Source organism: Falco cherrug, chromosome 1 (assembly GCF_023634085.1).
Source record: "Falco cherrug isolate bFalChe1 chromosome 1, bFalChe1.pri, whole genome shotgun sequence".
In the NCBI taxonomy this organism is placed as follows: domain Eukaryota; kingdom Metazoa; phylum Chordata; class Aves; order Falconiformes; family Falconidae; genus Falco; species Falco cherrug.
In genome coordinates, this window is record NC_073697.1 from 63,605,154 (window position 1) to 63,619,947 (window position 14,794).

Genomic DNA, 14,794 nt, shown 5'->3' on the forward strand with positions numbered 1-14,794 from the left:
TGATCATGACATTGTTTTCTTAGATGTTTTATTTTCAGCACATACAGAAAAAACATGTAACATTTACAACAATTCAGGATCTGTTGGGTGAGAAACGTGAGAAAAATGGGAAAATAATTTTAGTGAATGAGATTTCGTGTTACTTTGATTAATGCACACTTAGAGTGTGGGTGACCCTGTAGAAAATCAGAGACATTCTGAAAACCAGAGCTACCCTGTTGGGTAAACATCTGTGTTGTGTGGCATGTTCAATGGTCAGATGATAAGATTACAAGCCTTTCATAGAATGTTTCTGCAGAAGTCAGTGTAAAATACACAGGAATATCGTCATATGTGCAGATCTAATTTGAAATTAAAAATGAACCAAAGAATAAAGTTGCCCTTGTATGCTGTATCATACTGTTATTCATTCTTCCTATAATCTTTTTATTTCTTTTTGAGATACTCTTGCTACTGGTTTTTGGTGTGGTACTTTTTTCCTGTTTGTCCCTTGTGAAGTATGTGACTTAAGAGAACAGACACTTGAGAACTCATAGTCCACAAAAGCAAAATAGGTTCAGTCTTCTTTTTCCTTGAGGTAGGCTTTGGTAACTAAGGTGGTAGAATCTGTAAATGCCAGGTAAGCTGATTGCATGAGGAGAGCTGTATTACCACAAGAGTCTCTTTTTATGTTTCTTTAAAATCAGGCAAGTCTATCTTAAAATTAATCTGCCACTTCTGATGTAGCTCCTATTAAGAAAGCAGGACAAGTTTAAAATGATAATGGTTGCTCAGTTCAGCATAAGCCTGGCCCCTGTGTTCTGCATGGATTGCAAACAACAGAGCAACATTGATGGAAGCCTTGCTCAAAGGAGATACTCTAGTCTTGTGTTTGGTAGGATATGGAAGCTTTACACAATTTTGCAAGGCATATGTGGAGTCTAGTCAAACGTAAGATGAAGAAGTACTTGCATGCCGCATCCAGCATTTAGGTTTAGAAGTGAGGCCGTGTTAATTAAAGAATTTATTTGCTCCCAGGGAAGTCTCTTCACTGAAGTAGAGAGGTGCAAAAGGTGTAACGTGGGTTACAAAAATAGAATCCAGGTAACTGGGCACTCTAGGCTGCGTGCCCATTTTTAAGAGCAAATTTAGGTACATTAACAATCAGAGACTGTGTAGGTAACCACAGCACAAATCCAAGTGACTACATAGGATTATTTTTTTTAATATTAAAACTGCCATCGAAAAAAAAAAAATAAATACAGAGATGAAGAGACTGGAGTTGTAAAATAACAATATCCTTAAAATTAACACCTTGGCTTAGTTTTCTGATGATGTTCCTCTGCAAAAATAAAGGAAATTACAAAGCTACCCACTTGCTTTAAAAAAAACTTCTATAGACTGTATGCAATGCATGTGTATTTTCAGATTGCAGTGCCGCTCCTTTTTATGCAAGTTCTGAAGCGTTTGGCACTATATAAAACCAGTTTCCACACTGACATCTGCTGGTAGTTTTGAAATGCTGTGTTGCTCAAAATGCTATATATGGGTATTTTTCAGGTCTAAGCATTAGATGCTATCACCTCCAGCCCTTCTGAAGGGATCTTATTGATATACTAAAATTTCAAATGATCACCATCAGACTTTATGCAGCTTCCCACAAGACAAAGGAGTAATGAATAAATGAGTAGTTTCTCAATAGTTATCTCATTTTTCTCAGCTGGTATAATGCATTTAAAAAAGTGTGAAGTGTGTGAAAGACATGATACTTAGAGTTAATTCCTTTCCTGAAGAACTCCTGTAAAAGTGCAATGGCATAGTTTTATTGAGGTCCTATTTTACTGATGGTATATGTGGGGGTGTGTGGGGGGGGGTGTGTGTGTGTGTATATGTGTATGTTGTGTGGAGTAAACAAGCTCAGGAGAAGGGCCACATCATGCATAGTCGCATTATGTGTCTGTATCCAGAGTCCAAAACCAGCTGTCATGGTGATAGTTTGACTCATCTTGGCTCAAATCCAGATCATACTGTGGGTATCAGTATAGCAAACAGTATGACAAAGCCCTTCAAGATTTCCACAGAAATGGTTACAAGGGATTGCTCTGGCCCTCACCCTGACATGTATCAGGTTCATTTTAAGTCCTCAAATCAGGCAACCTGTAAGAGCGACTGTATCTGGAAGAGGAAAGTGTGAAGTTTTATTGTACCATGGCTCCATGAATCCGTTTAATATTCATCTCCCCTCGTATAGGTTATGCCATGTCACGTACCCTTTTGACACATGCATATTTTGACTGTACCTGTAGTATAAGCTGCTTATAAAAATAGATCTGTATTTCCTTCACAGTGGATAAAAGCTTGATCCTTCATTCTTTATATAGTTCTGGCTCGGACAAGCTCCTGTAGACTCAGCAGATGTGTTTTTATGAAGTTTGTGAATTGTGTAGCTGTACCATAAATGGTAATTTATTTTATGTGTATAAAATTGAGCTAAGGGCTGCTTTCCATTGCCAGAGAAATGGCAGCCATTGGTTGCTCCTAATGCTACAAAGATTAGCTTCAGGTATAACTTTTTTTTTTCTTTCCTGTGTGAACCCAAATAAGCAGATTAAGAAAATTCAGTTAAATAATTCATTTGGGCACATAGATAAGAATGTTTCACATTTAAGTAGCTGCTCATTAATATGAATAATGGTAAACAGTTCAAGAATTAGGCATCTAAATCAGATAGTTTAATATGGTATAAAATTCACTATAATCAATGATGAATAAAGAGGGTCATTCAACCCCCAAGAGACTGTGAATTACTCATTATATTTAATCTTTTAGGCAACATAGCTTTTATGAATAGTGCTAACTGATCTAATAAATCACAAAGGATGTTGAAAAGGAAACTAATATATTGTTCTAATATCTGTAATGCATAATTGCTGAAAACTGTTGTAGTAATTTTATGTTTTGTGGCTTCAAGTTAGTCTCAATATGTTTGTGTATATTAACACAGATTGTAAAATCAATGCCAGTTATTTTGAACTTTTATTAATTTAGTAAGCTTGTTGCTTCCTGTATTTTTACAAACTTCTGCCTATTTATTGAGCATTTTCTATCTATTTTTCTTCCTATTAAACAGGTATTATTGAGACTGCAGATCGCCTGGATCGTGAGACTACTTCACATTACTGGTTAACTGTTTATGCAACAGACCAAGGAGTTGTGCCTTTATCCTCCTTCATTGAAATCTACATAGAAGTTGGTGATGTTAATGATAATGCTCCTCAGACCACAGAACCAGTTTATTACCCAGAGGTCATGGAAAACTCACCTAAAGATGTATCCGTCATTCAGATTGAGGCATTTGATCCAGATTCTAGTTCAAGTGAAAAATTAACCTACAAGATTACAAGTGGAAATCCACAGGGATTCTTTTCAATAAACCCCAAAACAGGTAGGCACAATACAGTGTTTTATTTTACGTATGAATGGACATACTTGCGTAAATACATAAACCAGGCAAAATCAAGATCTTTGGTTTAACATTGTAACCATGCTTTCACAATAGTTAGGAGTTAACCTGGTATCTTGGGCTGTGTCAATACTCATAAGTTATACAAACAAGTAGAAGAGGATTTGAGAGTGAAGCAGTTGGTTCAGAGTACTTGACATCCACATTATGCATGTTTTGAGAAGGTTTACTTCAGAGTAGCTCGGCTCTAGATTAGTCAATGCCCATTTGCTTTTGTAGTGTAGTCAGTACACAGTAAAAATACATATGTTAGCTTAGTTTCATCCAAGCTGTTTTTAGCAGTCTGAGTCTTCCAATTTTCATGCATAGTTGTGGAGGTTTTTTTGTCAGGCTTTTTATTTTCTGGTAGTGTTAGTGTAAGCGATTGCAAGCTATTTATTAACGGCAAACTCACTTGTCTTACACTGAAAAGGAACTGTCTTTGTAAGTAACTGTTGCTATTGTGAGACATATAAAATCTGGAAGATAATTTGCAGGTGTGGCTGTTATGTAATGAATAGAGCCTGAGTTCAGTGATTGTTTCAGAAGCTTCAGAAAAACACACTGAGGTTTTAACAGGGAATTATAAATACAAGAAACAAGTGTCCTTTTAGTAACTCTCAACAAATACCAAAATGTGTACAGGGCACAGAGACAGGAAACAAATAAGATAATAAATTTTAACTGAAGTTACACAGCAATTTTTAAAACAAGATTGCTTGCCATCCCTTGCTTCTGAATGAACGTAGAGAAAGTAGTACATATACTGGATGTTATTTCCACAAATCTTTGCTAATGTTGAAGAATGGTTTGGGTTTGATTAAATAATATTTTGTTGGGTTGGATGCTGCTTAGCTTTTCATATGTTGCATTTAGGTACTATTTCACAGTACAAATTACAGGAGATACTTCTGATTCACTCAGCCAGAAAGTTCTTCTTAGAATCTGGAAATTTTTAGACTAGAGGTGCTGTAGAGGTGTAGGGAGTGACTTATATCTGTACGACAAACCCTGTAATTAGAAGGGAGCAATAGAAGACATTAATTTAGCTCTTGCTTGTTGGTGTAGGGAATTTCAGGGGATTTAAAGAAGCAAAAAATTGGGTGAAAACCTGTTTTGAAGGCTGGATTGACACTACGGCCTTCATTCTCTTTCACAGCTGTTTCAGCTCGATCGGCTGTAATTGCTGTGACAGCAAAGGTCTGAATGCAAACACAGGTATGTTTGAGTAATTTCTGACAATGCCTTCTTTGTCAGCATGTGCTGCATCTGCTTGTGAAGACATTGCCGAGACAAACTTATGAAATAACGATAGCAAGAGAAGATCTTTAGCATAGTTAAAGCCTGTAGCTAAATACTATATTTACAGAAGTGGTTTTAGAACAGAGGCTGCCTGAAGAAGTAAAGCAAGAAAAACTCAACCAGTCTTCTAAAGTGAAACTCTCTGTGCTTTATTTCTGTTTGCTTTTCTCTGCTTACACATGATGCAAAAGAAAAAACTTTCTGCTCTTGTATCGTCACCCTTTCTGTTCTTGAAAAGTACTGTTTGCCTGCTACTTTTCTGTTTCTTGTCATCTCAATCAATGATCTTGATAAAAATGGGAGTAAGTTGGATGAAAAGAACTGAATGACTGCAGTGCTCAAATTGCAAGTGGACATAAACTCTGCCTACTAAAGGCTGAATTTAGCCTTTAGTGTATAATTGGCCGAATATTTTTGGGTGCTGTTTCCTTATTTTTGTCTGTAACTTATTTTCTTCTGGTTCTTTCCTACTTCTCTCTGCCTTCTGTATCAGTGTCATTTAGGTTGGGAAAGACCTTTAGATCATCAAGCCCAACCGTTAACCCAGGACTGCCAAGGGACCACTGAACCTTGTCTCAAAGCACCACATCTACATGTATGGGTTTTTTAACGACTTCCAGGGATAGTGATTTCATCACCTCCCTGAGCAGCCTGTTCTAATGCTTGACCGTCCTTTCAGTGAAGAAATTTTTCCTAATATCCAATCTAAAACTTTCCTGGTGCAACTTGAGATGCAGCATTTTCCAGACATTGTTTTAAAAAAGGCACTTGCGTGCCTCCCTTCCCTAAGTTTTGGGAGGAAGAAACCTCTTTATTCCTGTTTAATGGATAGAAAAATTGCGACAGAAGGAGATTGTGACCTGTCTTCAGACAGAGTTTGTAGTTTTCCAAAGCAGGAGCTTACTGCTGATCTCATTTATGTTAGAAAGGGAGCTTGAGGGAGCTCAATACACTAGATGGTGAAGTGATAAGGAGCACTTAATAGAAAGCTAATAAAGATTTTCTGTCAAGAGAGTTTCTTACCTGCCCTTATTGCAGCATGCATACTGTAGACAAAAGCAGTGCAGTCTGGAGTCCTTCTTAGCTCTGTTAAAGGGGTGGTGGGATGGGGGGGCACAATAAACCAACCAACCAACTGAAACTAATGAAATAATTTTAGAGTATAAACACTGAGAGGAAAAGAATCTCATTCTGATTTACATTCAGCAGGAGAAAATATTTTTTAAACTATAGTTAAAATCACAAGGATAGATAAATTCTTTGGTGTCTATTACCGTTAAAATTGTAATGCAAGATAAGCATAATAAACAAAGGAGGGGAAGAGATGGGCAGAGCAGAAGGGAGACCTCTTTGGTTTGTTTCTGTTGTGTTCCCAGAGTGCACTCAAATAAGTTCAATTGATATTAAATAGCTAGTGCATGTATATTTTTTCTTACGATATACAACACTGGATTTCATGCAGTCTAATGGCTGTCATGTCTTTCCTGTACATGTTCCATTTGAAACTGTCAGTCTGCAGTAGTCACTCGCATAGTGATTAAGATGAGTTTTGACTGAGATGATCAGGTTCATAACTTCCCAAGTCTCTCTTCTGTCTATTAGAAATCAAATACACTTGACCTGAATAGATCTTACATAGGGTGAAAGCGCTTTCACTAAGATTGGGATGTTAAGGAGTTGAAAAATCACTTTAAAAGGCACTAGTTATTGTAGTTATAACATGGTTTATTTTATCTCAGTGACTTAAAATAGAGCTCACCTGAAGAGTAAACTTGAGGAGAATTAGTGAGACCAAATCCTGTCTTGTTTGCTTATGCAGGTATGTTACCCTTGTTGGACCTTGTGGGGCCATCGCACTGTAAGGTGTTTGTCAAAGGAAGAGAAACCTTCACAGGGCCTCAGGTTTCCCTTCCAGCCAAAGGGGAGATAGGTCTGGAATATGAATCAAGTCTTTAACTGTATCCCATTGTACCACTGAAAGCGACAGAGTAAGAGTTAAGTGTGTGTTAACATTGATTACTTTGGGCTGCTGTGCAGCCTCAAAGGCAAATTGAGAACTCTAATGGCATTCAGTCTGAGTGAAGGGAAGGCTGGTGTTGGGATTGTTAAAGTATGTGATGAGCGTTAAAGATACATTTCAGCTGATAATATGTTGTTGTCTCCTCTCCAAATCAAGGATCCATCTTTTTCTGTCTCTTTATAGAATTTAACACTATGGTATTGTGGTCAATGGCTAGAACTCCCACATATAATAATACGGACTGTAAATAGCAATAACCTATACTGTTATTATTACATTATTACAACAACCTGTTATGTCAAGTAAAATACTGCTTTTTGTTCTCTGGAAGTAGCTAATTAATTTCTAGAATTGTATAGGCTCCAAACTAAGATATGTCTGGTTTTGTGCAATAATACTGAATTTTTAGATGGTAAACCACTGATGTGGACCTATGTAGGATATAGTTAATCTTCCACAGAAAGAAGAGATTTCTTTTCAGGACAAGAACTATTGACTGACTGATCAGTTTCTCAAAAATGGTACCAGCTGAAGTAGTATCTGCCATGCTTCTTACAGTGATCAGTTTCCAAGTATCCTCTTCAGTAAATGTTGATTGGCACGAAAAAAAAATCAATCTTATTTTAAGTATATATGAAATCATTCAGTTAAAGAAACATTGCTGAGTTTTTCTTTGTATGCGGAAATGCTGTTTCACTTCTTGGAGCAGGGTATGTAACACAGTACATCATAGGACATTTTATAATCTCTTCAGATACACCTTCATTAAAGCAAATTAAAAACAGTTCTCTTTAGTTTTGGAGTTTCCATGTAATGAAAAAACTCCTGTATGTGTGAGCTGGCCAGGTGGAATATAGTTATCATAATACCATTTGCAGGAAAGAATTGCATAACTTTCATGCTCAACCTGAACATAACTGTAGACAATATGTAACTGTAGACAAATATGTGAGTTACAATGACTACTTTATATCTGCTTAACTTCTCGCAAAATAGCTTACAATTTAATATATAAGTAAAACTCCTAGAGTTCCAAAGCATTTTGATATGTTTAGATGGAAGGAGATGGCAGAATTTTGCTAGCTGTTCAGAATATAGCTCCTGGGACTGTATGGTTAATCTTGCCACTTAACCCTAGAGCTGTTGCACTGAGGATCAGAAAGATTTGCACTTTTAGCAACACCCATGTAAAGCAGAGGGTTATATAACAGTAAATATACTCTAGTTTTTGTGCTTTGGTGCTCACAATGTGCAGTATTTTTTCTGGTATGTATAATAGAAAATAGCTTAGTAGTATTTGACTTGGGTGTGGTTTATTTGCTTGTGAGTTATTCGGATATTTTTCTTTTTACATATCATAATTACCTTGTAACAAGGTCAAAGACTATGAAAGTTAATTATCAAAATACTTGTAGTTGCTAGTTTCTGTATTTCACTGGATGCATTTGGATATGTTTTCTCTATGAAAGCAATGAGATGGACAGAAAAACGGTGCTTCAGGGAAATAGTAATGACCTGTTTCACTTAAAAGTGATTCAACTCCAATCTAGTTGTAGGAGTGAAAAGTTTAACATATCACTTATGTAAACTCCATAGTTGTATTTGCAAAATACAATTGAGTATTTTTTATTGTTTGAATTAAATTACTGAATATTTTTATCTTTACATGAACAGAACCATATTGAGTGGAAAAATGTCTATTTTTTTCCCATCTTTGTTTCTTTAATATTATAATATCTTAGTTTGCCTTATTGCTTTTTGGGGAGGAATACTGGAAGCATGACAGCCAAAAGCAGTGTTGCAGTAATTCTTAAAGAAAGTGGAACAGGTACTTAGTATGGCATCTACTACTAATAACTGAAAATACCATTGTATATAAATGTAGATTTATGAATCATAACTATATCATTTCTATCATATATTGGATTAACCATTTAGAAATGGGATCTGTTAGTGCCAGTTTCAAGACGTGGTTATTGTATTCATTTTACTAAGAGCTTTCAATCAAAACGTGTAACTTCTTACTGAGACAGAAAAGTGGGACATGCATTAAATACAAGCTCTTTGTTTCACCCAGTAAGAATTGTAAGGGTAGTATGCAAACTACCTCCCCATTTTAAAATGTATACTTACCAGAGTGACATAGTAAAGGAAATTGTTTTTCTATCATTGTTTCCTATGTTCTGTAGTTTTCATCTATTTTTACTTTTTAAACTGTGGGATTGCAGACATCATGTGAATAGAAAAAAGGTATTCACCTTTAACTCTCCAACAACAGTAGCTCTACAAGTCATGTGTAAAACACCACAACTTAAGAGCTAAGGAGAAACGTCCTTAATTGCTGCAGAACTAGAGCCATTACAATGAACTCTCTCTAAAGAAAAGGAGGTGACTGAATTCCCCTGGGCTCTGTTTCAGTTTCCATATGGATGGAATAGTTTTGCCATGCCACTGATTCTAAAGTATGGCAGCTAGTCAATGATATAGGCTTTGTGTAATTTATATCTCAAAAATTGCTAAGTTAAGGTGTCTGAAAGAAGCGTATACTACCTTGTAAGTATCAGTATGCACATTAGAGTAGCAAAAACTACATTTGCATGGTGAAGGGAGTTCCAGTTTTCCTTAGTATTCCTAAGCAAGAAGTTGGAATCCTAACCAGGTGTCCATACAGGATGAGAGAAGACCCTTGTACTTTATATTTTATTACCTCGCCCAAGTATTCAGGCAGGTAGTATTCAGGCAAGAATTTCTGTTCTTTTTACTAAATTCTGCTTCCACAGGACTTCTGTTATATGTATATATGTATACTGTACCAGCTAGATTTGGCTTGGGGAAGTAGTCGGGGTTGGGTAGCAAATCACACTTTCTCCAGAAGCCATGCCTTACTTCAGAATTTCAAAACAATAATAGCAAATGAGGCAGGGAGTTACCTGCCATTGCTCCGTATAACAATTCTGAGCCAGGGTTGCAGAAGTGCTGACTGCAAAAACATAGCTTTCGTTACCTTTAATGCAACTTGATAAAAGCATGATGCATGCTTCCAAAAATTAGGCTTGGGTTCATAACTTGGACAGGAGAATGACAAAATTAATTCTGAGTGTTAATTTCCCCATATTTCAGTTTTATAGGTGTAAAATAGGAATAGTTGCATAAGCTAATTGCTTGAGAGTGTTGTGAATATTCAAATAAATATTCATCCATATTTATGAAGCATTTGGGTATTGCCTTGAGAATGCCACTGAGGTTCCTTTGAGGCAATTAGTAATCCTATGGTGTAGGAGCTAGGCCATTTAGATAAGGCCTTTCTTACGCAGGGAATTCCAGCAGAAGCATTGAGTAATTAGCCATTTCGGAACATACTCTGTCCTGTGCCTCCCAATGAGGCCTGAGTCTATGCATCTTAATGCACACAGGTGAGACAGTCAAGTTAAGATGATGTGGCAGACTTGACTCTGGAATTTCCCAGTTTGAGCGACTAAATCTGAAGATAAGTGTTTCTCTATGATTTAATATTATTTGACATAACTTTTTGCTCTTACTTTCTTTTTACTATGCTCTTTTTTACTGTCTCAAGTTTTTGAAAGTACTTACACTAAATTAATCCTGTGGCAATTTAGGATTATGGCAGGTTTTGTTTCATAAATTGTACCACACCTCAAAACATGCATTACAAAGTTAATGTCAACCTTCACATTAAGTGCTGATTTAAAGATATTTTGATATATGCAATCTTAAAATAAAACGCTATGTTAATCTAAAAAGTTTGTTCTGTTGAACGGTTCTCACTGTCATGTTTGTTAGTCTCTGGTAATTATTAGAGCTTTGTAAAATTATAAAATGTTAATAGCTCATGGGCAAATCATCTGTCTCACATGATTTTATCATTTTATGCTCTTTGTTACCTTTAAAATAGTATCCTTGTGTGCGTGTGTGTCTGATTTGGAGACTGAGTGAAGTGAAATAGGAAATGGGTATGGCTGCAAACAACTTCCATGGGTTTCCGATAACACTGGAGAATTACTTAGTGAGGAAATGAAGGGCCGGTGACCGCACAGTAGTATTGGCTTCATTTTAACAGAGGAAACCTTTGTTGTTTAACTGCTTGTGGGTTTTAATCCCAATTGACCTAATATTTTGAAACTTGAATGAAACCAGTATTACTGTATTGCACACTAATGTGATTTAAAGTTAAATAAAGACCCAGGCATTGAAATAGTTCATGTTACTTCAGCAGCTAGCAAGTAATGCCAGGCTCAACTATTGTTCATTCATGTCACACACCTCAAAGTGTATGTAGCAGCCTGCATGTGCCCAACTGTTTACTCATCACATGGAGATAAAATGGAAGTATTTGGTTACACTGTCTCTAGAAAGATTTTCTTTATCTTTACTGAAAATGTGACCAGAATTAACCTAAATGTTAAACTTCTGCAACCAGAGAGGGTTACATGAATAGACAGAAGTTTCTATAGACATACATTTGGAAAGAGAATTTAATTCTGCAAAAAGCTACCTTTATTTTCCTTCATAAATACCATTTAAAGCACTTAAAGTGCTGTTAGACTAGTGTTTTTCAACCTGGTCGTTTTTGGAACTGGGAACAAGTTCCTGTCTATGAAATTTCTAGTAACATCTTCACATCCACTCTAGAATATTTAGGGATTTAGAACTTGAAAAGACAGAAGATTTGCTATAATATAGACAGCTATTTTAAAAACTATTTGCAAGCATTTATGTAGAGACCACTTCTTTTATATTTTCGGTGGAGGTGTTGGGGCTTTATTTGTTTATTTTCTTACATCTCGTTGGAAAAAGAGAAATGGGAAAATAAACAGAAAACACAGCAGTCCTTCCCTTCTCCTTTTTCTGTCCCTGGAACTACATAAAAACTTCAGGTCATACTCTGCATGATCTGTATTGTGAAACAGAAGTTCAAAACAAAGTGAGGCCTTTTTACAGTTTTCCCATATTCTGATGCAGAAATAGTGATGAGACATGCAGACGTAGTGTATGTTCTTTTGAGCTGGAATATATAACATGTGAAATTACAATTCTAGCCAGGGAAGAGATGGTGATCAGATACTATTGTGAGCCACTTGCATAGTACCACCTTCACACAGGCTTTTAAAGATACTAGTCTTTCCTTGATAGGCACTCTGAGTAGTGTGACTTAATGGAGTCTGTGTTTATAGCAACACTAACATTAATATTGATTCATTTCCTATTAAGAGAAGATTACTCATGAGTGCCCAGATTCACATCTAGCTTGGCTTGGGTTTTGAGTGATAAAAAGAAAAGATCAATCCCAGCAAAATTACAGTTCTACATGAAGTAATATATTTTTCTATCTGAAAAATTTACAGTGGAGTCACAGTCAAAGGCTAACTAGGAGTCAGCTGTAAAATTTTTCAGCTTTTCTGAGAGTTGAGAAGACCTTTGGAAGCAGTTTATGTAATCATCTCTGTCATTAGTGTTGAATGGAGGTCTTTACATATCATTCAGTTACAAAAGCAGTTCCTTTTAAATCAGTAGATGAAAGACTGTAGTGCATTCCAGACTTGTTCTACTAGTATTGTGTCTTCTAAATATAAGAAGCAACATGCAAGTAAAACAAGGGGGGTGGGGGGGAGAGGGCAGCAGCATTATATAAATCTCCAAATTCTCACTTAGAAACTACTTTTTTAGGGTTCAGATTTATAGGGAGTTAGGGGATGTCGAAATAAAGCCTGTAATGGTGTTGGAAATACCCTAATATTCTTAGTGTCTCTTCAGTGGTTTTTCTCAGTACTTTTGTAAATACATATGTCATCCATAAACCATTCATAACATCAAAGAAGAGAAGATAGTAAGGACAATTGTATCTAACAGAGTTGTTACACTGTTGCCTCAACTTCTGTTTCATAGGAAAGGTTTAAATGAGTAACTGAAGAAAATTCCAAGCAAGTTATTTGTAGGTTTAAGACTGCCCAGAACCCTGAAATAGCTGAAACTTCTTATCTATACCTAGTTTAGCCATATACAGGTAACACTGGAATAAAGTAGTTTGGGTTTTGGTTTTGTTTTGTGTTTGTTTTTTCTTTTTTTCTTTTTTTTAAAGAAGTTGGTTTTATTCATGGTGTTAGGTCGTATGATGTTTGGTTTTTTCTGGCATGCTGCTCTTAGTTCCTGCCTCAGTTCCTAGATAAAAAATTTTACATCCAGTATCGGTGTTGTGATAAATGTTGAAAGAGGCTGTGCCAGATCACATTTTTAATTCCTCTTCTAGTCTTTCAGAAACTTTGTGCTTCAAAAATAGAAATACAGTTCTATTTGTTGGCTTTTTAAGGAGACATATTCTTGAACTTGTCTGTCTTCAAATTCAGAAGACTATTTTCAAATTGGATGGCTAGTCCTGAAGTTGATAAAGGAAGACCAGCCATCTCTTGCAACTGATGAGCTTTCTTAAGGAAATCCTCATTGTTTGAATCAATAAAAAATAAATAAACCATATAGACATACATGGTGATGAACATTTGTAAGCTGAATTTTCCCTTTCCTTAAGCCCTACCTTCAAAATTCGGAGGGAATGGATTTTGTCCATAAGAATCAGGTAGCTAGTTTTGTATCCATTCTCTACAAATCAGTTAATTAAAAAACAGTCACACTTTTATGTTTCAAAATATAATATTAGTTAAATAAAACATTGTGACTTTCTCAGATTAGTGTCTTTTATTAATAATTTTATCTATATATAAAATGACCATTTTCAATATTAAGCTGTATTTTGTGTGGCTGCTTACTCCGTTGTTCTGTTCTGGGAGGATTTTTTGGCATCAATAGTATGGCATTGTAATGGAATTATGAGCCACTTCTAAGTATGAAAGACTTCTGTTTTGTGCTGGTGGTATTTTGTGACCTGTACGTGTTTAGATCCAGTGGGTGGTCTCATTTGTCTGTGTGTAGATGGAGTCTTAGATGTGCTAAGATAACTGAGATCAGAACCCTCCCTTTACAGTTTTGCTTCCAAGGTTGTTACAAGAAGAGAGACCACATTTAAAACTAGTACTTCAGTTTCCTGGCATCTGTATTGATTATTTGGAAACTTTTTCCAAAAGATTCTTCCTTATTATAATATGCTAAATACTAAGAAACTTTAACTAGACATTTTAATTTCTCATTTCACTTAGAACGTATCACTGTAATGTATCAAAACGTTTTAAACAGCTGTTCTCATATTTTGCCAAAAAAAACCCCAAAACAACCAAACAAGTAGCGTCAAACTTTCTACTCTCCGCCATAATACATTTTCCTGTTTGTAGAGTTTTATGAAATGCCAAAATGAGTTCAATAATTTTTCATGTTACTCAGTCGTTCTCAACCAGTGCTGCCATTAGTTAAATGCTGTAATTGCAACCAAAACACTGTTTTGTGACTAAAAACCAGTGTTAATAAAAACAGTTGAATTGCATAAAAGCAATTTTGACGTCAAGACAGTAGCCAACATGGAAACCTGCTCTAAATTCTAGGGACCATTTCTTTCTTTGTGAATTTGTCAGTGGTCTTTAATCCACATGTGTGTTGCAATAGTTTTATGGGAAAATAATAATGAAATTGTAAAATGTCTGCAGCAGAGGAATTGCCTCAAAACTAACCTCAATGCATTAATAATCAATCTGAAATAATTCTCTCAACTGGTCATGAGTTCTCTTGAAACGTATTAACAACGCAGTGCTGGCTACTGTAATATGAAAAATGCATTTCCTTTGTTTAGGGGGGTAAAAAAGCGCCAAGTTTGGAAAGGAGTGCGGTTTCTGTATTTGTTCAGGCATTATAAATGCAGTAAGATTATGTCAGGTCTGAAAGGATCTTTCAAGATGATATGAGATTTTATGGCTATAATTCTGTACTTAATTATTGAAGATGGTATGTCTCAAAGTGAGATAATAAAGGTGAGTGGTGAAGATCAGGTTACTTACAGTTGATTACTGAAGGCATTTGAGCTTTGAATTGGT

General features: G+C 35.8%; 1 protein-coding gene across 8 annotated transcripts in view; it reads left to right on the top strand.

Annotated features, from left to right (window-relative positions):
• Positions 1-14,794, top strand: part of FAT1 (FAT atypical cadherin 1) — a 112,160-nt gene that overhangs the window by 35,227 nt on the left and 62,139 nt on the right. For all 8 annotated transcript variants that reach the window (XM_014281583.3, XM_055706175.1, XM_055706198.1 and 5 more), the window contains exon 3: positions 3,110-3,424. In XM_014281583.3, coding sequence (XP_014137058.2) covers positions 3,110-3,424 — 315 coding nt within the window. The remainder of the gene's footprint in view (positions 1-3,109; positions 3,425-14,794) is intronic.